The sequence below is a fragment of the Myotis nattereri genome (genome assembly GCF_964212035.1).
Source record: "Myotis nattereri genome assembly, chromosome: 13".
Classification (NCBI taxonomy): domain Eukaryota; kingdom Metazoa; phylum Chordata; class Mammalia; order Chiroptera; family Vespertilionidae; genus Myotis; species Myotis nattereri.
The window spans coordinates 39,722,383-39,746,415 of NC_138088.1; the positions used below are offsets into that span (position 1 = coordinate 39,722,383).

At 38.3% G+C, this 24,033-nt stretch overlaps 1 protein-coding gene across 1 annotated transcript in view; it reads right to left on the reverse strand.

Moving 5' to 3' along the window:
* Window positions 1–10,088: 10,088 nt before the first annotated feature.
* Window positions 10,089–24,033, reverse strand: part of BLNK (B cell linker) — a 73,707-nt gene continuing 59,762 nt past the window's right edge. The window contains exons 12-17 of the mRNA XM_081104369.1: window positions 21,653–21,737; window positions 21,166–21,197; window positions 18,226–18,302; window positions 17,298–17,381; window positions 15,067–15,222; window positions 10,089–10,471 (exon numbers count right to left, since the gene is read on the reverse strand). Coding sequence (XP_080960495.1) covers window positions 10,352–10,471; window positions 15,067–15,222; window positions 17,298–17,381; window positions 18,226–18,302; window positions 21,166–21,197; window positions 21,653–21,737 — 554 coding nt within the window. The 3' untranslated portion in view covers window positions 10,089–10,351. The remainder of the gene's footprint in view (window positions 10,472–15,066; window positions 15,223–17,297; window positions 17,382–18,225; window positions 18,303–21,165; window positions 21,198–21,652; window positions 21,738–24,033) is intronic.

Here is a 24,033-nt window from a genome sequence, read left to right on the forward strand (position 1 = left end):
TCAGGAATTTGTTTTATTTTCCCCCCTATTTATCCATCTCCATTGAAATATGGGCCTCACTATTTGGCACTAACTTCAAAAAAATATTAAATTTTTTTTTAAAAAAAATATATTTTTATTGACTTCAGAGAGGAAGGGAGAGAGAGAGAGAGAGAGAAACATCAATGGTGAGAGAGATTCATTGATTGGCTGCCTCCTGCATGCCTCACACTGGGGATCAAGCCCACAACCTGGACATATGCCCTGATTGGGAATTGAACTGTGACCTGGTTCATAGGTCAACACTCAACCTCTGAGCCATGCCGGCAGGGCAAAAAAAGTTTAATTTTTAAAGAGTTTACCATCTTCTAAGCATTCAGTAGTACAGAGTCAAATGTAATAATTTTTTAATGAAATACTAGTGGCCTGGTGCACATTGAAAGGCAATTAGAAGAAATATTTGTGTGGTAATTACGTTACTGTGAAAAATTACATGTTAAAATAGTATATATAATATAGTATAAAATTAAAATAGAAAATATTTTAATATTGCAATTTGCCCTTTATAATAGAAGTGTCAGATGAAAGAAAAGTAATAAAATGTATGTGAAAATAATACATAAGTTGATTAATAAATAAACAATGGTATAAAAACAGATGACATAAAAATGATAACTGATTGATAAACTGATTAACATGATGCAACAACAAAGACATGATATAAAAACAACAAAAATGATATAAAAACAAAAACAAAAAACATGATATAACAACTGGTAAAAACAATGACTGATAAATTGATTAAACGATATTTGGTCTTCTGATACATTCTATCAATGATGCCGGCTTCTTTCGTCTTCAGAGGTATGTTGTACCAATAGTTGATCTTAAGACATATTCCGTTGACGATGTTGCTTTCTTTCGGCTTCAGAAGTATGTTGTGCTAATAGTTGGTCTTCAGATATATTCTGGTGTCACATGTGATTGGCACCAGCAAGAGCGTTATATGTATTGCGTATGCATGAGTCAATGTTTATTTTTAAACTAGTGGCCTGGTGCATGGATTTGTGCACATTGAAAGGAAATTAGAAGAAAGACTTGTGTAGTAATTATGTTATTGCAAAAAATTACATATCGAAATAGTACATACAATATAGTATAAAATTAAAACACGTGTGATTGGCGCCAGCAAGAGCTTTATATGTATCATGCATATGTGAGTTAATGTTTGTTTTTAAATTGCCAGTGCGTGTCATGTACTGGCTGGTCAGTCAGTTGGACGGTCGATGAATAAATCGTGATGTGGTTCATGTTGAATGTCAACAAAAACAACCAAATTCACGATCAACAATGACAGATTGAAACACGCGTGCGATGGGTGCCAGCAAGAGCTTTATATGTATCGCACATGCCTAGTCAACATTTATGTTTAAATTTCCAGTGCGCATCATATGTACCAGTTGGTTGGATGGATGGTTGGTCACTTAGCCTTTTATATATATAGAAGACTGTGGTTTTAAGGGATCAGTGAGGTTTTCCAGTAAGGTGTCCAATAGTAAATAACTTGGGCTTTTGTAGGCTATTTAGTCTCTGTCATGACTACTTAGCTGTCATAATGCAGAAGCAGCCATAGATAATACATTAGTGAATGACTGTGCCTGTGTTTTAATATTTTTTTAAAATAGGCAGTGGGCCAAATTTAGCCCACCAAATAGCTGATCAGACTTTGCTATCTCTCAAAATTTTTCTCTTTAGGTAGGATTTTTATTAAAAACAGATGTTTGATATAGTTTCTTGTGATATACATCACCTATATAAAAGTTACAAACTATAAAAACTAAAATGTGTTTAAAGTTACCAATTTCGATGTGTTTGTTTAAAAGTGAAGAACTTAATGTAATGAAAATAATGACTTGGGTAAAGTAGATAGGTCATTTGTGTGCTGAGGGCAATGCAACTTAGGGATATTAATTTCATACAGCTAATTTCTGATTTTTAAATAAAGTGATCCCTTTTCACCACAGACAACTGCTTGCTTAACTTGGGATATGTCCCATTTGTGTTAGGGTATTGGCTCTGTTCCTTGCCATAGCAATTTTCTAGGATCCTAGTTTTCAGCAAAATCCTTCACTCATTATCTAGCAAAACGTGTTGGAGGGATTTTCAGGGCATTATTTGTCTCTGTGTAGGAGTTTGGCATTAGCAGAAAATTTTCCCTATAATGGAGAGTTGAAATAGCATCAGTTTGATTATTTTGGTGCTCATTAATTCAAGTATGCTTTCATTAATAACAGGACAATTGAGAAATAGTCAATATCTTGGGAGCAGTGTTTGACAGTCTTCTTTGAATTATTGTTTGACTAGTTGGTGTCTAAAAGAGCTCTATAATAAATGCCCCAAAGTTAAGAGTCTGCTTTCTTTAAAAAATGAATATAACTTATGACTGTAAACTTTTGGGTGAATAGTGTAGGAAGAGTGTTAGTATAATGTACATCAATTTTTAAAATCATGATTTTGGTCAATATCAAGAATGTACTTACAAAACAAAAAACAAAACCCACCTCATTCTTAGTATAATATGTTAAAAGAGAAATTCCTTCTTAATACTTTAGAGTCCTTCAACCAAAAGTCAGGTTAGGTTCAGATTGCACCTCCAGTTGCTTCTTTCAATTGAGTGCAGCATAGATACCTGCTATCATCAATTATTTCATACTAATATAAAAGGATAGGAAAGCAAAATGAAAAACTTGGAGATTAAATTACTCTGCAAATGACTTGATTTCAATATTTTAAAAATCTAAAGGAGTACACTGAAAATTAGCTTTCCTGAACACTTAGCAGGAATCATTTGGGAAAAAATTAAAGAAGACCCACTTATAATAAAAGTATGGAACTGTCAAAAGGAAAAAGCCACAAAACCTCACAGTGATATACAGTGTTTCTGAGTGTGAGATTAAATATACTCCTTTTTGGTAGATCTCACTTTTCATACCTGTGTTCCACAGAAGACTTATATTGATCAGGTGGTGGCATCTGGTAGAGGAATTAGCAAGCCTGCAGATAGATTGGTAGGGATTATGAAATCTAAAGCACAAACAGAAAAACGAATGAAGAAAAAAATCTTCACAATGCATTCACAAAAATTAACTCAAAGTTGAACATAAACTAAAATATAAGTAGAAATGATTAAATTGATACTGTAGCAATAAATAGTTGTGACCTTTCTTTAGGCTAAGTTGTCTTAGATATGACACCAAATTCACAAAAACATTAAGAGCAATGGAAAGATACATAGAATTTTTATTAGAAGAGATTAGAACTGATCTATTTCATCTAGTTTGGATTAATATTAATTTAATTTCAATAATAAAACTTTACTCATATACCTTCATTTCTTTTTTTAAAATTAAATCTTTATTGTTCAGATTATTACACTTGTTCCTCTTTTTTTCCCCCCATAGTTCCCCTCCACCCAGTTCCCATCCCACCCTCTGTCCTTACCCCCCCAACTGTCCTCATCCGTAGGTGTACGATTTTTGTCCAGTCTCTTCCCGCACCCCCACACCCCTTTCCCCCCTGAGAATAGTCAGTCCACTCCCTTTCTATGCCCCTGATTCTATTATATTCACCAGTTTATTCTGTTCATCAGATTATTTATTCACTTGATTTTTAGATTCACTTGTTGATAGATGTGTATTTGTTGTTCTTAATTTGTATCTTTACCTTTTTATTCTTCTTCCTCTTCTTAAAGGATACCTTTCATCATTTCATTTAGTACTGGTTTGGTGGTGATGAACTCCTTTAGCTTTTTCTTATCTGTGAAGCTCTTTATCTGACCTTCAATTTTGAATGATAGCTTTGCTGGGTAGAGTAATCTTGGTTGTAGGTTCTTGCTATTCATCACTTTGAATATTTCTTGCCACTCCCTTCTTGCCTGCATAGTTTCTGTTGAGAAATCCGCTGACAGTTGTATGGGTATTCCCTTGTAGGTAACTGACTTTTTTTCTCTTGCTGCTTTTAAGGTTCTCTCTTTGTCTTTTGCTCTTGTCATTTTAATTATGATGTGTCTTGGTGTGGTCCTCTTTGGATTCCTTTTGTTTGGGGTTCTCTGCGCTTCCTGGACTTGTAAGTCTATTTCTTTCACCAGGTAGGGGAAGTTTTCTGTCATGATTTCTTCAAATAGGTTTTCAATATCTTGCTCTCTTTCTTCTTCTGGCACCCCCATAATTCGGATGTTGGTACGTTTGAAGTTGTCCCAGAGGCTCCTTACACTATCTTCATATTTTTGGATTCTTTTTTCATTTTGCTTTTCCGGTTGGGTGTCTTTTGCTTCTTCGTATTTCAAATCTTTGACTTGATTCTTGCGATCCTCTAGTCTGCTGTTGGAACTCTGTATAATATCCTTTATTTCAGTTAGTGTATGCTTACTTTCTAGTTGGTATTTTTTCATAACCTGAGGGTCTCACTAGATTTTTTGAGGGTCTCACTAAGTTTATCAGTGGTTTCACTAGACTTATTCAGGGTCTCACTAAATTTATCGGCGCTTTCTAGAAAATTCTTGAAAAATCTTAAAAGTGTGGTTTTGAACTCTATATCCAGTAGTTTGCTTTCCTCCATTTCTGTCGTTTGCTATCTGTTTCTTTATCTCCGCATTTTTCATGCTTCCCTGTGTTGGTAGAGTGGCTTTCTGTGCTAGGTGTCCTACAGGACCCAGTGGCTCAGCCTCCCCAGTTACCTGAGGTGGACACTCTTGGTGCACCCCCTTGTGGGCTTTGTGCACAGTCTTGTTGTAGTTAAGCCTTGATTGTTGTTGGTATCACTGGGAGGAATTGACCTCCAGGCCAATTGGCTGTGAGAATCAGCTGTGTCTGCAGTGGGAGAACTTCTGTGCTGGAGACACCCTTATGGGGCAAGACTTGCTTCAGTGGGGCCTTTGGTGCTCACTGAGTCTGCCTCCTGAGTGTGTCCCTTATGGATCTGAGGAGTTGTAATCTGGATGGTCCCACTCTGACCACTGGGTACATTGGGTCTTGGATCTCTAAGGAGATGCTAATTTAGCCTCTGCCTGAGGCTACCCAGCAGGAGCTATGGAGAGAGTCCTCTTCTTTGTTTGGGGTTTGGAGGTGCCCAGATGAGGCCCAGCTGTGAAGCAATGCAAGCTGCTGTGGGGTCTTGGGCCTTTAGGAAGTCCTGGGTCTCACTGACCCAGCTGCAGTTTGTTAGGTAATTTTCAGATTGCAAAGGGCCAGGCCTTTCATATGCAAAAGCCTCTGCACACAGCTTGGGTGGGGCGGGGTCTCAAGGGATCAACAGGGCGGAGCAAGCCGCTATGGCTGATCCTCAGTCCTACCCTAAGAGGCCCTGGGTCTTAGTGTCCCAGCAATCGCTGCAAGCACCTCTGAGAGAAAGCTGCCCTCGAGTTCTGCCCAATGCCAGACAGTCCAGTTTCTCCCCGTATGAGTCTGGGTCCCCAGAGACTCACCCAGAACTGGAGTTCAGAGCAGTCGGGAGCTTGAGACTCCCTCCCGATTGAAAAAGACAACCATGTCCTCAGCTGCCAGCCCTTTCCACGTGTGCTGCGTCCTCAGCTGCCAGCCCTTTCGGTGTGCACCTCTGTACCTCTGCACTTTACTTCCGCACCTCCTCTGAGTCTCAGTGTGCTTTTCTCCTTCCTTCTAGTTGTAGAATTTCCACTCAGCCAGCCTTCCTGTTGTTCTGGATGATGTCCATTTTGTCTTTTAGTTGTATTTTTGAAGTGGTTATGCGAGGTAGCAATTTCCAGTGTTTACCTATGCCGCCATCTTGGTTTCTCCTAAAAGGTTTTTGTATACCTTCATTTCTTTCCTCCCTGCTGTTAATGTCACAAATATCTTTACAAATTGTGTGCCCATCAACATAGATTTATAATTACTTATGTATTTGTCTTTTAAATTAGGAGGGGGAAGTTACAAATAATACATTTACTCTGTCTTTTATGTTTACCTGTGCTGGTATTTATATTTATCTTTATTCTGTATTCTTTGTGTGGGGTTTAAATTACTATCTAGTGTCCTTTCATCCAGAAGGACTCCTGTAGCTCTTTTTCTTTTTTGTAGGACAGGTCTACTAGCAATGGGAATTATCTGACAATTTCTTAAATTTTCTTTTTTGAAGGGTAGTTTTGCAGATATATCTTGGTTGGTGTTCTCTTCTCCCCCTCCCCCCCGCCCCCAATTTAGCACTTTGACTCATCTCACTGCCCTCTGGCATCCATGGTTTTTGATGAGAAATCAGCTGTTAATCTTATTAATGTGATGTGTCACTTCTCTCTGGCTGCTTTCAGGGTTCTCTCTTTCTTTTTAAATTGATTTTTAGAGAGAGAAGATGGGAGAGAGAGAGAGAGAGAGAGAGAGAGAGGAGAGAGAGAGGAAACATTTGTTGATCCACTGATGCATTTATTGGTTAATTCTTTTAAAAATATTTTTATTGATTTCAAAGAGGGATAGGGAGAAAGAGAACACCAATGATGAGAGATAATCACTGATTGGCTGCCTCCTGCATGCCTCTAACTGGGGATTGAGCCTGCAACCCGGGTATGTGCCTTGACCGTAAATCAAACCATGACCTCCTGGTTCATAGTTGATGCTCAACCACTGAGCCACATCAGCCAGGCCATTGGTTGATTTTTGTATGTGCCCTGATCAGGGATTAAACCTGCAACCTTGGCTTATCTAGATGAAGCTTTAATCAACTGTACTACCAGCCAGGGCCTCTTTGTCTTTCAACAGTTTGATTATGATATGTCTGGTGTGCTTCTCTGAGTTTATTGTAGTTGGAGTTCCTAGGGCTTCATGGATTGGTAGATTAATGTTTATCATCAAATTCTTTCTGATGCATTCTTTTTCTTCTTTGAGACTCACATTATGTATATGCTATTCTTTCTCTTTTTTATATATATTTTATTGATTTTTTTACAGAGAGGAAGGGAGAGGGATAGAGAGCTAGAAACATCGATGTGAGAGAAACATCGATTAGCTGACTTCTGCACTCCTCCTACTGGGGATGTGCCTGCAACCAAGGTACATGCCCTTGACCAGAATCGAACCTGGGATCTTTCAGTCCGCAGGCCTATGCTCTATCCACTGAGCCAAACCAGTTAGGGCTGTATATGCTATTCTTGATGGTATTCCACAAATCTCTGAGGTTCTGTTCATTTCATGTTTGTTTTTTCCTTCTGTTCCTCACACTGGTGTCAGTTGACCTATCTTTAAGTTCACGGATTCTTTCTTCTGCCTTATCAAATCTGTTGGTGATCCCCTCTAGTGAATTTTTTCATTTCAATTATTGTATTTTTTAACTCTATGTAGACAGTTTTAGAATTAAAAGTTTTTCCTTGCCCTGACCGTTTTGGCTCAGTGGATAGAGCATCAGCCTGCGGACGAGAGGGTCCCAGGTTCGATTCCGGTCAAGGGCATGTACCTTGGTAGCAGGCACATCCCCAGTGGGGGGTGTCCAGGAGGCAGCTGATCGATGTTTCTCACTCATCGATGTTTCTAACTCTCTATCCCTCTCCCTTACTGTCTGTAAAAAATCAATAAAATGTATTTTTTAAAAAAAAGTTTTTCCATAACTTCAGTTTTATATATTCTATTTGGTTGAGACATCATTCTCTTACTTTCCTTTTTGTCTTTAAACTTGGTTAGTCTCCGTTAGCTCTTTGACTATATTTAAAACTAGAGGTCCACTGCATGGGATTCGTGCACTGGTGGGGGGCGGGGCCTGCAGGGATCAGCTGGCTGTGGGAGTAGCCACTCATCCCCATCAGCCGAGCAGCGCTCCCACTGTGGGAGTGCACTGACCACCAGGGGGCAGCTCCTGCATTGAGCGTCTGCCCCCTGGTGGTCAGTGTGCATCATAGTGACTGGTAGACCATTCTGGTCATTCTGCCATTTGATCACTGGACTTTTATTATATAGGATACATTAAAATTTTTGATAGAAAATCCAGAGGTTGGGCTTTCTCAGGATATTTCTCTTGATTGCTTTTCCCTCTGTAGGGGCAATACTTTCCTTTCTTTGCAGCCTTGTAAATTTTTTGTTTATTTTTGAAAACAGGTCATATAAGATGTTGTAATGTAGCAACTCTGAAAATCAGGTACTCTACCTTCCTGTTCCCTTCCCCAGGGTTTGTTGTTGCTGCTTATTGTAGTCGTTTTTTGTTTATTAACCTTTCTGAGTTAATTTTTAAAGTCTCTGTTCTTTGTCATGTGTGGCCCTTAACATTTCTCTTATTTTAGCTTAATGATCAGGTGCTAATTGGACAGAGATTTCCTTAAACACCCCAAATTTTAAAAAGTCACCCAGTGTTGGCCAAGACTCTCTATTTGTGCTTTTGTGGTGCATCTTTAAAACTCAGCCAGGGACTCTACAACTCTGCCTTAGCCTTCACTTCATATTTTGGCACAGTCTCCCAGTCAGAGATGACAGCTTGTGGCCTTCTCAGGTCTTTCCCTAGCACACACATGGCCCTGGCATCCATGTAGCTTTCTAGATTCCCAGGAATATGTTGGAGCTTTGCAAAGCCCTTTTGGACATCTCATTCCCCGGTTTTTTAGTTAGTCTGTTGTTTGCCTGAACGGTTATCAACCACTTTAGGCAACAGCAACTAAAACATTTACCTGTTATACTTTTTAGAATTTCCACTATGTAGCATCTTTAGCTCTGGGCCAGCTTCAAGTCAGATTAAAGCCAGTCTTTTAGGAAGTTACCAGACCTAAATGGTGAATTATCTCTTTTAGTACATTCTAAATGATTGTGTTGTTTTTCTAGAAGGAAGAAAGAGCTTTCCAAACAAAATTTATATAACCCATTTGTATTTTATTGTCAAAAATGTATATTAATTATATTAGTTTCCTGGTGTTATCATAATGAAGTACTACAAGTGGGGTGACTTAAAAAACAAATTTATTGTCTTTAGTTCTGGAGACTAGAAATCTGAAATCAAGGTGTCAGCAGGGCCATGTTGCTTTTGAATGCTGTAGAGAAATCCTTCCTTGCCTCTTCTTAGCTTCTGGTATTTACTGGCAATCTTCAGCAGGCCTAAGCTTGTAAGTGCATCACTTGAATCCTCTGTCTTCACATGGTGTCTTCCCTGGGTATCTCTTCACTTTGTCTTCCCTCTGTGTATGTCTGTGACTGAGTCCAAATTTACCCTTTTCATAAGGAAACCAATCATATTGGATTAGGGCCCACCCTAATAACCTACATCTTAAAGACCCCATAAGCTCACATTCCGAGGTACTGGGGGTTAGGACTTCAACATATCCTTTTGGGGGAGTACAGTTCAACTCATATATAGTCATCATGACAGTATATGACATTAAAAAATACAGGTGAGTCTGAGTTACTCATTACCTTCTAGCCTTTCAAAATCCTTTCAGAGATTACTATATTATCCAGTGATCAAGTATATTCCTCATTTAATTATTAGATTTATCTTAGTTTATCATTTCAATGCTATCTAAAGTCAAAGTATATTCCATTTCTGGGATGAGCTACGATCTTGGATAGGGCTGCTCATAATGGTATATCTTTTATTCCTTAGTGTTCATCAGTCTGCTTTCCTGCCCTTGTTCTGTGGGATGTTCCTTAGGTTTTTAGTCTAGTTTTGTCCTCATCTTACTTTGAACTGCATATAAAGTTTAGGGTCCATATAATAGACATGCATATCAAAGAGGTATAATTATTTTAATAAGCAAAGTTAACATAATTATGGACAGAAACTTCTAGAAAGGTCATTTCTATATCTCCCATTATGGACAGAAACTTCTAGAAAGGTCATTTCTATATCTCCCACAGTTGGGAGTACTCACAAAAGAGAACCATCACACCCCCCTTATCTGTACTTATAACTAAACATTGTATTTTATTTTTTACAAATAAAAATTATAACCAAGACATAATTGTCGAGCATTGGCAAGTAGATGTCCTGGTTACATTAGTGCACCAGTGAGTAGTGTACTGGCCTAAATTTCCAACTGCTTTGTTTTATCCAAGATTACTTTTTTCTTACTTTGAGAATGGAGTGTTATTTTCTTACATGATTGAAAATACTTTACACATGTTTCTTTTAAATAAAAACATTTATTGGGAGAATATTAATAGCATGATAACTCAATCTCACCAGATATTAACAGTTCATCAGATTAGGCAATAGAACAAGTCCATGTGAGCTTCTTCTAAGGAAATGGATGACCACTCCAATAGCTACCTCCATCTTCTGTTTTATTATGGGATGATTCATCATCCAAAATATGAAGCTTGGGGACTTTTTCTTAAAAGGAGAAGTAGAGCAAATATCCAAAGCAATGATGTTGACCTCCTTTTAAAAAAAATTATGAAACTTTAACGGCATATTTCAGTCTTGTGGAATCCTTTGTGTTATTTTGACTGTCGATAAGAACCAGGGGACTATGTTGATGATTCTTGATAATTTCAGCAACACTTCCAAAATACTAGAGCAAGAAAACATGGATGAATTATAAATTGGTATTTATGTTAACTTTGAGCTTCACTCCCCCCATCTCCTTCCATTTCCTCAAATTAGTGGGGTCCCAGCTGACATACTACCAAAAAAATGTCTAATTTAACAAAGACTGTAACCTTCAAGGTGGCAGACCTTGGCCTTTCTTATATTTAATAATACTAAAAACACAGCCAACAGCTTCAGTTTATTGAGTTATGATGTAATGTTTTAATATTACACTAAATAATGTCTTTATTTAGTGTAAAATTCATACAGTAAAATTTTCTACATTATTCACTGTTAGGTTGCACAGTCTTAGATACAAGGACTGATGTAATAAATTAACCTTAGAATTTAGTGTCAGGAAAGACTTATTTCCAAGATTCATGTTTTTCTTTTCCTTTTTTGAATGAATAAGGAAAGCTTTATAAACCATCATATTTCCATTTTTGCTTCAGTGCCCAGTAAGTCTAGAGCTAAATTGGTGCCTGACAATGGAATTTCATGTTAGGTTCTTACCATACATACTTATTTTTCTACATACTAATTCCTAGTCTCTAGATCTTAAAGTTGTATTTTTCTGAAAAAATGATCAGTGCTCTTTTTTGTCTATACTAATTCAGTATATTTGAGATATTCATGCATGTATGGTAACTGAAAATCTCATGATCAATAAAATACAGCAAACAGATGTCAGAGCTATAAAACTACTCAATACTGTATCTATACAATATTAAAACAGTTGCATGGCCCTGGCTGTTTTGCTCAGTGGATAGAGCTTCAGCCTGGGGACTGAAAAGTCCCAGGTTCAATTCTGGTCAAGGGTACATGCCCGAGTTGTGGGCTTGATTCCCAGTAGGGGGCGTGCAAGAGGCAGCCAATCAATGATTCTCATCATTGATGTTTCTATCTCTTTCTCCCTCTCCCTCTTCCTCTCTGAAATCAATAAAAATATATATTAGAAAAACACACAAAACAAACAAAAAACAGTTGCATAAAAACCTTAAACAGTTAATCAATTAGTTACTTTTTCTACCCATATATAGCCAAACACAAATGCAGACAGACAGACTTTTCAAAGTATCCTCATGATTCACATCATGTAACTAGAGTTTTCACTTTCCATTCAGATGTTCAGTATATCGGAGAAATAATCTTTTTTATTATAGATCATTTCAGTAAGAGTTTTAATGGACTCTGTTAATACTTCCAGATGCCATTATAATAATACTAGAGGCCCAGTGTATGAAATTCGTGCACTGCGGGGGAAGGGGAGAAGGGGGGTCCCTCAGCCCAGCCTGCACCCTTTCACAGTCCAGGACCCCTTGGGGGATGTCCGCCTAACCTGGCAGTTGAACATCCCTCTCACAATCCAGGATCCCTGGCACCTTACTGCCTGCCTGCTCACTCCTTACTGCTTGGCTCATTGCTCCTTAATGCAAAAGCGGGAGAGGTTCCCGCCACCACTGCTGTGCTTGCCAGCTGTGAGCCTGGCTTCTGGCTGAGCAGCGCTCCCCCTGTGGGAGTGCACTGACTGTCTGCTCCCTGCATTGAATGTCTGCTCCCTGGTGGTCAGTGTGCAACATCATAGTGACCAGTTGTTCTGGTCGTTCCGCTGTAACGGTTGCTTATATTATATAGATACTACTTATTTTGGAATCCGTAGGCTGGATATGTGGGGAGAGAGATAAAGCTCTGATCTATCCATTCTGAGGTAGGGATGAAGATTTTTTAGGGCAAGAGAAATTCCTGTTTACCAGAGTTTCCTAGCAGAACAGTAAGTCCAGAGCCCCTCTTAGAGCTTAGTTTTTATGAGAGAATTTCAGGACCTCTAAAGAAGACAGCTCCCTCACCCACCCTTAAGCCTCATAGAAGTACTGGACCCCTGGAGAGGCTTTAGAATGAAACCACCTGTCCAAAGACACTCTATTTTACTAGGGTCATCACCATTTCCTAGCACTGATTATTACTATGAGGAGCATTTATTTTAAAAGATTTGTCAGATAAAGTTGCAGTGAGAACAAAGGTTTTTTTGTGAGTAGGGAAAAGCAGACAGTTCTGTTAGAGTGTAACCAAGGTTAATGATGATGCAATCTGCATTTCAAAACCCAACTTTAATCTCAATTAGTTTGTGTTTTCAGGTTCAAGAGTTTTGCATTTTCTAATTATCTGAGACTTTATTAAAAGCAAAATAAAATCCCAAACTATAAAAACGCCTAGAAGAAAACATAGGAGAAAATCTTCATGAGATTGTATTTGGCAATGATTTCTTGGACATGATACCAAAAACACAGGCAACAAAAGCAAACTTAAACTTAAAAACTTCTGTTCATCATAGATCACAATTAACAGAGTGAAAAATAACCTATGGAATGGAGGAAAATATTTGCCAATTGTCTATCTAGAAGGGGGTTAATATCCAGAATAAGGAAGAACTCCTACAAGTCAACAATAAAGACCAAATAACTTGATTTAAAAATTGGAAAAGCACTTGAATAGACATTTCTTCAAAATTGACATGCAAATGGCAAACGAACATGAAAAGATACTCAGATTCACTAACCATCAGAGAAATGCAAATTAAAACCACAAAGATCACTCATTTAGGATAGCTGCTAAAACACACACCAAAAACACACACCAAATAACAAGGGTTGGCAGGGATGTGGAAAATTTGGATTCCTTGTGCACTGTTAGTAGGATTAGGAAATGATGCAATCACTATGGAAAATAACATGGCAATTCCCCCCCAAATTAAAAATAGAACTACTATATGACCCAGCAATCCCACTTCTGGATATATGTCCAGAAGAACTGAAAGCAGAGTTTTGAAGAGATATCTGCACACCCATGTTCATAGGAGCACTATTTACAATAGCCAAAAGGTAGAAGTGGCCCAAATGTTCATCAACAGATGAATGAGTAAACGGAATGTGGTATATAATACAGTGGAATACTATGTAGCCTCAAAAAGAAAAGAAATCCTAAAAAAAAGAAAAGAAATCCTGCCACATGCTACAACATGGGTGAACCTTAAGGATATTATGCCACGTGAAATAAGGTAGTCACAAAAGAACAAACATTGTATGATCCCATTTATATGAGGTATACAAAGTACAGTGGGGCCTTGACTTACGAGTGTCCCGACTAACGAGTTTTTTGAGATACCAGCTGTCTCTCGGCTGATTTTTTGCATTGAGTTGACAGAGTAATTTGAGTTAACGAGCTCCTTAACGAACTCCTTAATGAGCTCGGTCTCGGAACAAATTAAACTCTTAAGTCAAGGCCCCACTGTAGTCAAATTAATAGAAATAAAAAGTAAATGGTGGTTGCCAGGGACTGAGAAGACTGGGAAAGGGAGAGTTTTCAATGAGTATAGAGTTTCAGATATGCAAGATAAAAAATTGTAGAGATCTGTTTCACAACATTGTAAATATAATTAACACTGCTAGACTGCACACTTAAACATTATATGTGTTGGGTGTTTTTTTTTAAACCATATTTAAGGAAGAGCAAAATAAAGAATACACTCATTGACATATGACCCTATCAGTTCATTTTACAAATGCTATTCTCCTGCCTGTAATCACTCCATCCACAAATCAATTCATTCATTTAATAAGTAGTTATCAAGCATCCACTGAAGGTAACCTTGTGCTATGGTTCTAGCACAAGGTTAGCACAAGCATAGAGATGAACAAGACATAGTGTAGTCCCTGGCCTCATCTAGTGGAGAAGAGACACTTGAGAAGTTATGATACTTTCTAAAAATTACTATCTAACAAGTGCTGGGTTTGGAATGGGTGTAGTTATTTCTGAAGGAATACTGAAAATAAACATTTTTAAACTTTTAAAATACCATTTTCTCTGCTTAGATTGTTCTTTCCACTTCTCATCCATTCCAATTTTCATTCCATTTATTCAAATCAGTGCATCATTCAAGACCAGAACAAGTATCATTCCCTTTCTGACCCCTTATAGGAACAAACTGGCTAAACGGAGATCTAGTAAACATTGAGTTTGGTACAGATTAAAGAGGAGTTGAAGTTCATGTTTGGCTAGTATTCAAGAAAGACCTACTGTGATGCTTTTTTCTTATAGCAGGCTCAAAAGCTCATTCTGGCCCAAGGGTATAGTCTAATGCTTCAACTCAGGTTATTGCATCTCTTCTGATCCTTCCCTGGTCATCCACCTTGGTACTATATTTGAATTGAGATCCTAATTCTTGACTTAGGAGCTTTGGACATTGATCTTGATTTTTACAACATTAATTCTAGTTGACATTTCAACCTTGATTTTTATGTTTCCTGGACTAAAATACTGAATCAGACTGAACCCACTAAATAACAGGGTAAAAGGACCAAGATGTAGTCTTAACATCATATCAGTCTTTCCTCCTTTCTGTTCTCTCATAGGATATGCTGCCTCAATATAGTACTTTATCTATTTATAACATGTGTGCAAGCTTTGGACCAAGTACTCTTGTATCCTTTCTCCTCATCTCTAGCATCTAATATATGATGCTAGTATGCCATTGAGTTCAATATGTAGTTATAGAGTTGTATTAAAAGAGAAATTACTGACCTCTTCACCAGTTTTTTTCCTGCCCAAAGCATACTGTTTTGTTGCTTCAATAAATCGCACAGGGATATTGTATACTCGCTTATTAAAAAATACAACTAATGTATATGGCTGTTTGGAATCGTGACCAGAGCTTTTCCGAATGAGAAATGATCCATCCTGTTTATTAAATGAAAAGCATAATTATGGTTAGTATTACTTACACTTCCACACGTTAGAAATAAGTTTATGAAAAATAGCTATGTTATACTTAAAATACAAGTATTTATAAGTTTTTCTATTGTTGATAAGTTTGTTTTATTATTTTCCAAGAAAACACTTCAGTAAACTACATACTTATACAAAAATAAACATATTTTATACTTATATATGTTTATATATACTTATAAAAAATCCTGAAATCAATGCACTAAATAAAGATTCTATGTTTATAGAATTTAGAAATGTGTGAAGGGACACATTAAAATCAAACCTAGAGGGCACTCTTGAACTAGGAACTATGTCCACAAGTTGCCTATGAATAAAAAAACGTGATCAAACAAATTTTACTCAAAAGTACTTGTAAGAAGAAAGTAGAAATTGTGGGTAAAAATATTTCAGCTGATAAAAATTCTCTCCTTCAAAACTTATATTGAAGCAGATAAAACTGTAACACAACATTCCAAATTGAAATATTTTATAAAATATTCTAGAATCATAAATTCAAAAATTATGAACAAAAAGACAAAAAACAGGAAGAAAAATGCAACAACAGTTGAACGAATTCTGCAAAGAAAATAGCCGGCTGGTGTGGCTCAGTCGTTGAGCATCGACACATGAACCAGAAGGTCACAGTTTGATTCTGGGTTAGGGTATGTGCCCATGTTGTGGGCTCAATCACCAGTAGGAGGTGTGCAGGAGGCAGCCAATCAGTTATTATTTCTCATAATTGATAGTTCTATCTCTCTCTCCCTCTCCCTTTCTCCCTCTGAAATCAATAAACATATTTAAAAAAAGAAAGAGAAAGACAAACCTGTCTCAGAAATTAAGAGACAATTACAGGATGCCCAAGGGACAACAGCTTCTGAGTGAAGATATGGAAACCACCAAGACAGAGAGGGGTGGGGGAGATTTTTAAAAAAGAAGTTCAACAACAGGAGTGGTTGGAATGAAAGAGACAAAAAAGGTCCAAATGCATGTTATTTGAGTCCTTGAAGAAGAAAAACAAAACAATGAAACAGAACTATTCTTTGAGACTATAAGAAAACATACTGGAAATAAGAGAAAACTTAAATCTATTTATTGAAAGGGCTTCCCTCTACCTGAAAAAATTGACCTGGAAAGCAACTCTGAGACATATTCTGGTAAAACTATTAAACTTTAAAAACAAAAAATGTACAGAGTTTTAGACTAAAATATCAAATTACAGATAAGGACAAGAAAATAACATTAGCATCAGGTAGAACAAGGCAATCCAGTGGAGCAACACTTAAGCCAAGGCTTTTATATCCAGCCAAGATTTCCTCCATGTATCAGGCTATGAAAAACAGTTTTGTATGTGCAAGAATTCAGGAAATAATGTAAACACTGTCCTTCCTGAGAATACAAGGTGAGCTTCATCAAACAAAAGAGATAACTGGGAAAGCCAGCAAAGGGAATGATGGAAAGCATTTAATATATTTAATTGTAGAGTTAGGACTAAAACAAAGGTGGCACAAACAGTATGTAAATATTATATATTCTGACAAAGGGTGCAAGTGGAAAAAATGGCAGGGGAAAAGAGAAAGAAAGGGAAACTGGCACTTTAATCTTGGATTGTTCAAACCGTCCCTAGTGTTCCTACATGATTGGGCTTGGATGCTCCCAAAATCTCTTTCCAAGTACTTTGTGCCATTTTGACCTCAGCTTTTATCCATGCTCTGGTCCAAAGTAGCCTGTTACTTTGCACTCCTGGATGGATCTCATGTAGCACCAAGCCTTTTAGAGATCTCCCGTGGAGCCTTCTTCTCTCTCACTGTAGGGAGAGCAGAGGAGCCTATGGATCCTCGTGGCAATGAAAGGACAAGTATAGATGAGATGGAGGAACAAAGAGGGAGATGCTTGAAAGAGAGGAGGGAATGGCAGGTCCTTCTGAGTAAGTAAAGAAAAAAGATCCCTGCATCCATAATTGTTGCAGTTATTTAATTAGCATATTAGGATGACAACTGTGCCTATTACAGGCTGAGGGCAAGATATGAGATTTTAAATGGCCAAACCTTGTTTGATCTGTATAATGCCTCTTCAGCAGACTTTCGATCACAGGCACCAGCATACCATGGCTTACAGTGAATGTCAGCTTCCTGTGAAATAGAGGGAATTGTTAAGCAAGAGATGGTCCTTCAAAGACACCATACCTTCTGTGCATGAATGACAGTCACATTTTGCCTAACTACATGTGAACCAGTATTTGTCATGAGTTTATGCTTCCTTTGGTCAATCACAGAGTTATATAATTGATTTCCCCCCCATTTGGCCTTAGCTGCTAACCTTAGAAATTGAACATAAGAACTAAGTCCTGCGAAATTCCTGAACCATTCATTCCTTTCTCCTAAATAAGTTATGATCTCCCTTTCCATTGTAATCTCACTATTTTTGCTTTGTGGAGTGCTTAACAATTTCAAAGTGTTCTCACAAATGTTATCTTATTTGATTCTTGCAACTACTTTGAAGGCAAGGAGGATAAATACTGTCATCCCCGATTTACATTTGAAAAAGCTTAGAGAGACTTGCCCAAGGACACAGAGATTCCCTGCTCTCTTTATAGACTATGCTGCTTCAGTGTTTTAGTATCATATGCCTCCACAGACCTTTCTGAGAAAATTACACAGTTTCAGTAGAAACTATGTGAGAGGAAGAACAATAGAAGGCAACACATTTCTTTTCTAGTTTTGAAGAACCACAAATTGTTATTTAGGGTATCTAGAATACAAAATGGGGTTTGTAGTCGTGGCCGAGTGGTTAAGGCGATGGACTAGAATACAAAATGGAACAACTGGAGAAAGGTCTTAATAACAGGAAAAAATGTATTCTGTACCCATCAGTAAATGACAATTTAAAATACTCAAGCTTTACTCCAAACCCTCTCTTCTAAGAAGACATGCCCTTTCTGCAGTTTACCGGTAACAATAAGAGTTCATTTCATACCTGTTCTGACACACTGGAATTAGAGGAAAAGCTGGGTAATGGGACATCCACAGTCGGGCTACCCGCTTCTGGAAACCCTAAAAGGGATTTGGAAAATCAATGGATCTCTGTTATTTCTTGAGCAGTTACTAAGCCCATACTTCAACACTATGGTGGTTGCTGCAGGGTACACACACACTGAAAAGTCACACACACACCCAAAAGCCTTAAGAGCAATGGTTCTCAAAGCATAGTCTGAGGCTGCAGGGAATCCCCAAGATCCTTTCAGGGGGTTTTCCATGTCTCTTTCAAATACAAAGCTCTGTGAAGCCCAGTTTTCTTCGTATACTTCAACCAGAAAAGCATAGTGCAGTAGATTGAATGTAGAGGCAGATAGGAGAGTCCAGTTGTCTCTATTATTCCAGACATTAGAGAGATTTAAACACATGTAAAACAATGCCACTCTCCATGAATTGCTTTTGTTTGGAAGATATAGTTATTTTTCATAAAAATATGTTATTTATGTTAACATGCAATGAGTTTAATGGATTACTAAATGTGTTTTAAATGTCTTTTAATGAATACATTCAATATCAATAGAAAGACATAAACTAAAGTTTTGGGGGTCTGATTTTAAGAGTGTTAAATGGTGCCAAGGCCAAAATGTTTGAGAATTGCTGCCTTAGGCATAAATTCAGTCTAAGAGTGAAGACACATGAAATAGAGAAAATTCTTAGCTGGTGTTCATTCGTTCATTCATTCATTCATGATTATGTGCATGATCAAGGCATTGGGATTATACAAGTCAACAAAACAGCAAAATGCCCTGCCCTCCTGGAGCTTAGTCATAAGTGCTATGGAGAAAAATAAGCAGAGAAGGGGGTTGGAGGAAGTCTCTGACAAGTAGTATGTTTAAATACGCTGGTCAGGGGAGGAAGGCCTCACTGAGGTGACACTTGGGTAAAATCTGCAAATGGAGAGGGAGGAGGCATGTCCTATCCCAGGAAAGAATGTTTTAGGCAGAAGGAGCAGTAAGTGCAAGGCCTGGCATGTGTGAGGAAGAGGGAGGGGGCACTGTGCCCAGAGTGCGGTGAGGAAAGGAGAGAGCAATAAGGGGTAAAGTGAGGCAGGAGGTGGTAAAGGAACCAGGTTTGTGGACCTGGTGGGCCCCTGACATGCCTTGAGCGTTCACAAGCATGGTACGGGAAGCTTTTGGAGGTTTTTGAACAGAGCAGTAATGGGATCTGCTTGTCTTTGAACAAGATCACGCTGGCTGCAGGGCTGGAAATAGAAGAGGGAAAGAGCAGCGAGAGGAAGCCAGCTCAGTATTCTGCACCCCCAGGCAGGAGATGATGGTGGCTTGGAACAAATGGCATCAATGGAAGTAGTGAGAGTTGGATTCCAGATGTCATTTGAAGAAATAGCTGGAATGTGTTTGAAGAAAGCAGGTGAGGAGGTCAGGGTGACCAGAGAAACCAGAGCTGTCCTTAATTAAAAGACAACGTCTGCAGGAGAAACGGGTTTAGATACAATGAGTGCTTCCGATAAAAGTGTCCAAACGTTCACAGGAGACAACAGGATGTTCAAAGTAACAGGAGGCAGCAGGAGGGGCTTGCGGGCCCAGCAAGGTTGGGTCTGAAGGAGGGGCCTGCTCTAGGGGTTGGTGAGGAGCCAAGGATGGTGGGCTCTCCCAAGACACACAGTACAAGATGTGTGGTGGTTCCTGCAGTCTGGGCATTTGGAGTTCTAGGCTGACATTTTCAGAACTATAAATATGTTCCAGTTTGTTCTGTTTTCCACATCTTAGCTCATTTTGTCCTCCCATCAGCCTTTTGTGGGAGGAGCTATTAGACCCATTTTGCAGAGGAGGCCCATCTAAAAAGAGGTTCTCATTGCCACCATTACTCTCTTCCCCCATACTCTGCTACCTTGCTATGTTTTTCTTTATAGCCCGTTAGCATTTATTTGATGTTATATAATTTATCTGGTTGTTTATTTTTTCCTGTCTGTCGCCTCCAGTAGACTAGAAGCTCCATAAGGGCAGGGACTCCGTTTTATTCGCTACTGTTATTCCCTGTGTCTAGAACAGTGCTTGGTACATGGCAGATGGCCAATAAATACTAGTATTTACCAATTGAAATAATGACTTTGGGTTGGAAACAATAAAAGGTATAATAAAGCTTTACACAGTAAAACATAGAATTTATATAGCCCAACTATTTTCACTTTGTGTTCAGAATTTTAAAAAAATTATATTTAGTATAAGTTTCATGTAAGATGCATACAAAATTAAATTACAAGCTAAAGATCTGATTTCTATTCAGTATAAATCCACAAAATTTTCTGGTATATAACAATTATTTTTGTATTTAAATTTATTGAATCTTAATTATTTTGGAATATTTTCCAAATTACCCATGTAAGGTAGGATTTGTTGTTTTTGTTTTTTCCCCCCTACATTAAATAGAAAGCAAATCAAGGTTTGAGCAGTAATGTTCTACAGGCCTAACTTACCTGATTCATATATTTTTAGGGTGATGTAATGTTTGCCTTGGGAAAATTATCCAGATATTTTCCAAATCTTTTCAGGATACCTTTTGCAGATCTATTTTGTGATCATTAAAATGTATGTTAGATTTAATTTAAATAGCTATTATTTATTGAGGACCTTCCATGTACCAAGCACTATACCAAGTACTTTCTATTAATTGTTTTAATCTTCTTTTTCATCTAAAAATGAAAAAGTAAAAATTATCTCAAATCTATCTACTTTTCAAAACAACTCCATGAAAAATATTCTTGGCCCCATTTTACAGATGAAACAAACTGAAGGGGAGACCAGGATACTAAGATCCTCTAGTTGGAGGTAGCAATGTTGTGTTAGAACCCAGGTGACTCAGACAGGAAGATCCAGCCTGAACTATTACCTGATATTACTCTTCATGACTCCATAGTACTTACTTGGCAGAGGTATGGGTTTTTGGTGGACTTGTCTGAAAGGAAGAATTTAAAAATTAATTAAAGGGCAAAGCACAGGTGAATAAGTTTGACTTTCTGTTTACAGTGAATTCTCTATGAACACTCCCATCACCAAGGAATCAACAGGAATTGCCAGTGAAACAGATCTAAAGGTAGGAGAGGCACCAAAACCTTCAAGATAAGAAAAATTGTTCCCTTTACTTTTGAAAAAGGAGGAGCCTTGACTAAGGCATTATATTTTAGTTAATTCCAATAGTTAACCTGAAAAGTAGGTCTCTGAGATTCTAAGCTGTTCTTTTAACGTTACCTACTTAAAAGCTGAACACCCTTTAAACCTTAATTGCAAAGCAATGACATGTCAGATCTTTACCAAGCGCCACAAGCGTGGGCCACTGTGTGGTGTAACCCTGTGGGCATTAATGCCTGCAGCGACAAGCGGAAGCTCGTTTTTAAAGGAAAGGATTCTTACTTCTGGGCAGGAGGAAGCACTGGTGACTGCATAGCTTCTTGTCTGTGACTAGACCCTCGGTGGCGTTCAGCAGGTACAGGTTTTTCTGTATCAAGAAAGTGCTCATATTAGAATTAGAGGGAAATGTCCGTCCCCGTGCCCAAACCTAGCAGTATCAACCGATAAGCACTGGATGTGGTCAGATGTCTTCCGATGAACATATTTTTACCAGGATGCTATCTGTTTGTGCACCTGTCAGTTTGGTGATGTGTTTGTGCTATTAGACCAGGACTTTCCTGCTCCCCAGTGTTACAGGCATGCCCTACTGCCTCTATTTTTATCGCTTAGCAAGGAACATGAGGGCTGAACCCATGGATTTGGACCTTTCAGTGTGTGAGTTCAGGCAGGAGACAGAGATGAGCAAGTTTTAGCTACCTACCTCCTGCTTTCTATGTGGCCCACACAAAAGTGTTACCACACCCTGGGTGTGTCTTCATTAGTCATAAGATGCGACTATAAGGAATTTCTTAATGATAAGTGGTAAAATATGACATTTTAAAAATGATCTACTCTTTTTGAAAAATTAATACAGCAAATTCAAGGTTATCTCAATAGCAATGTTCATCTCTCGTACATTTCACCATGTTTTCTTGAGGGGGAGAGGAAGAGGAGGAGTTATAACTAGTACACAGGGAAATGGGCACCACCCAAAATGTAAGAAATTTATGTTGATGTCCATCGTGAACTTGCAGCTGAGCCATTAATAGGTGTGATTATAAATTATGTGATGCTTTATCCTCCCTCGAGTTTGGTCTAGGGCAGTGATGGCGAACCTATGACACGAGTGTCAGAGGTGACACGCGAACTCATTTTTTTGGTTGATTTTTCTTTGTTAAATGGCATTTAAATATATAAAATAAATATCAAAAATATAAATCTTTGTTTTACTATGGTTGCAAATATCAAAAAATTTCTATATGTGTCACGACACCAGAGTTAGGGTTTTTCAAAATGCTGACACGCTGAGCTCAAAAGGTTCGCCATCACTGGTCTAGGGTGTGTTAAAATCTGGGTATGTCCATGGTGTGTCCCCTGCTTGGAAGAAGGTTGAGAAGTATGGTTCTCCTGTTATAGGAACCCACAAGGAATAAAAGTAGTAAGATTCTAAGCAGTCCCGGGTTTTGTGCAGTGCACTGAGACTCAGAAGCCTTGGACCTCTGACGACTGTGCTTCAGGTTTGTGGCACATCACTCTGAGCTTCCATGGAGGCGTTTTGTTCACAACGTAACAAGTTGGTAGTTTCAGAAGGAGAAACAATGAACCCATTAGGTCCCCACAGCCTTTGATCACATCTTCTTGGCCCTGCTGTCCTGGAGGCTGCTCCCCATTTTGGGTTTGGATGGCCATTGCTTTGGTCTTGAAATGAGTCACTAAGGAGATGGAATGCCAACCTCCTGCACGGGGAACCCTTTGGGAATGGGGACATCTGAGCTGCATAGAACATGCCATGAGCCCTTGCTGAGAACAGCAAGGAATCGAAGGACCGCAAGGCAAAAGTATCAATGGAAAGGCAGACGAAAGCAAAACATCAGAAAGAGAGTGATAGTTGGAAATAGCTCTTCGGGGAGAAAAGATGTGTAAGCCAATGTAAAAGCCTATTGAAGAAATTAATGATTAGAACAACTAAACAGACAGGGGAGTTGTAATGGACATTCAGAAAATGTCCACTGTCCATCCTCAAACAAACCAGAACACTTTATGTAGATTTGCCCATATTAACTCAGGAAGTGGTGAGAAGAGCACTCCCTAAGCTTTTAACAATAGTTAAAAGTGTGGAATCAGATGGGTGCAGACATTTAACACTTATGTAGTATTTTAAATGTCGAGATTATGGATGATTCTTACTTCTTTCTGTTTTTCCCCCTAGGATTTTGCAAATACAATTTTTTAAGGGGTAATGTTCTAATTAAAAGTAAATGTAAGGCTCTAGGGTTATGATAGAATAAAAAAGGGAAAGCATTTGAAGATGTATTAAGACAAACATTTGAACTCTGAAAACATTATTTTGAAAATGTAGCAAAAGGACTGGTTCACATCAACAGGTTTTTAAAAGTTTCATTCCTTAACCAAACAATTAGTCTAAGATACACGAGTGGCCCTGAGTTAGTCTTCCCACCAATGGAAGGCGATGGCCCTGCTTCTGGCAAGCATACCTGTCAGCAAGCAGACAGGTTTGAGGTGTGTAGTCTGTAAGCCACCCCACAGATGCTTCCCAGGCAAGCTGAGGTCCTGACCACTGCTACTCACTACTCATTGCAACAGGAGGGCTACTTTATTTAGAAAATTGAGTTGTGCCCTGACCGGTTTGGCTTGGTGGATAGAGCGTCGGCTTGTGGACTGAG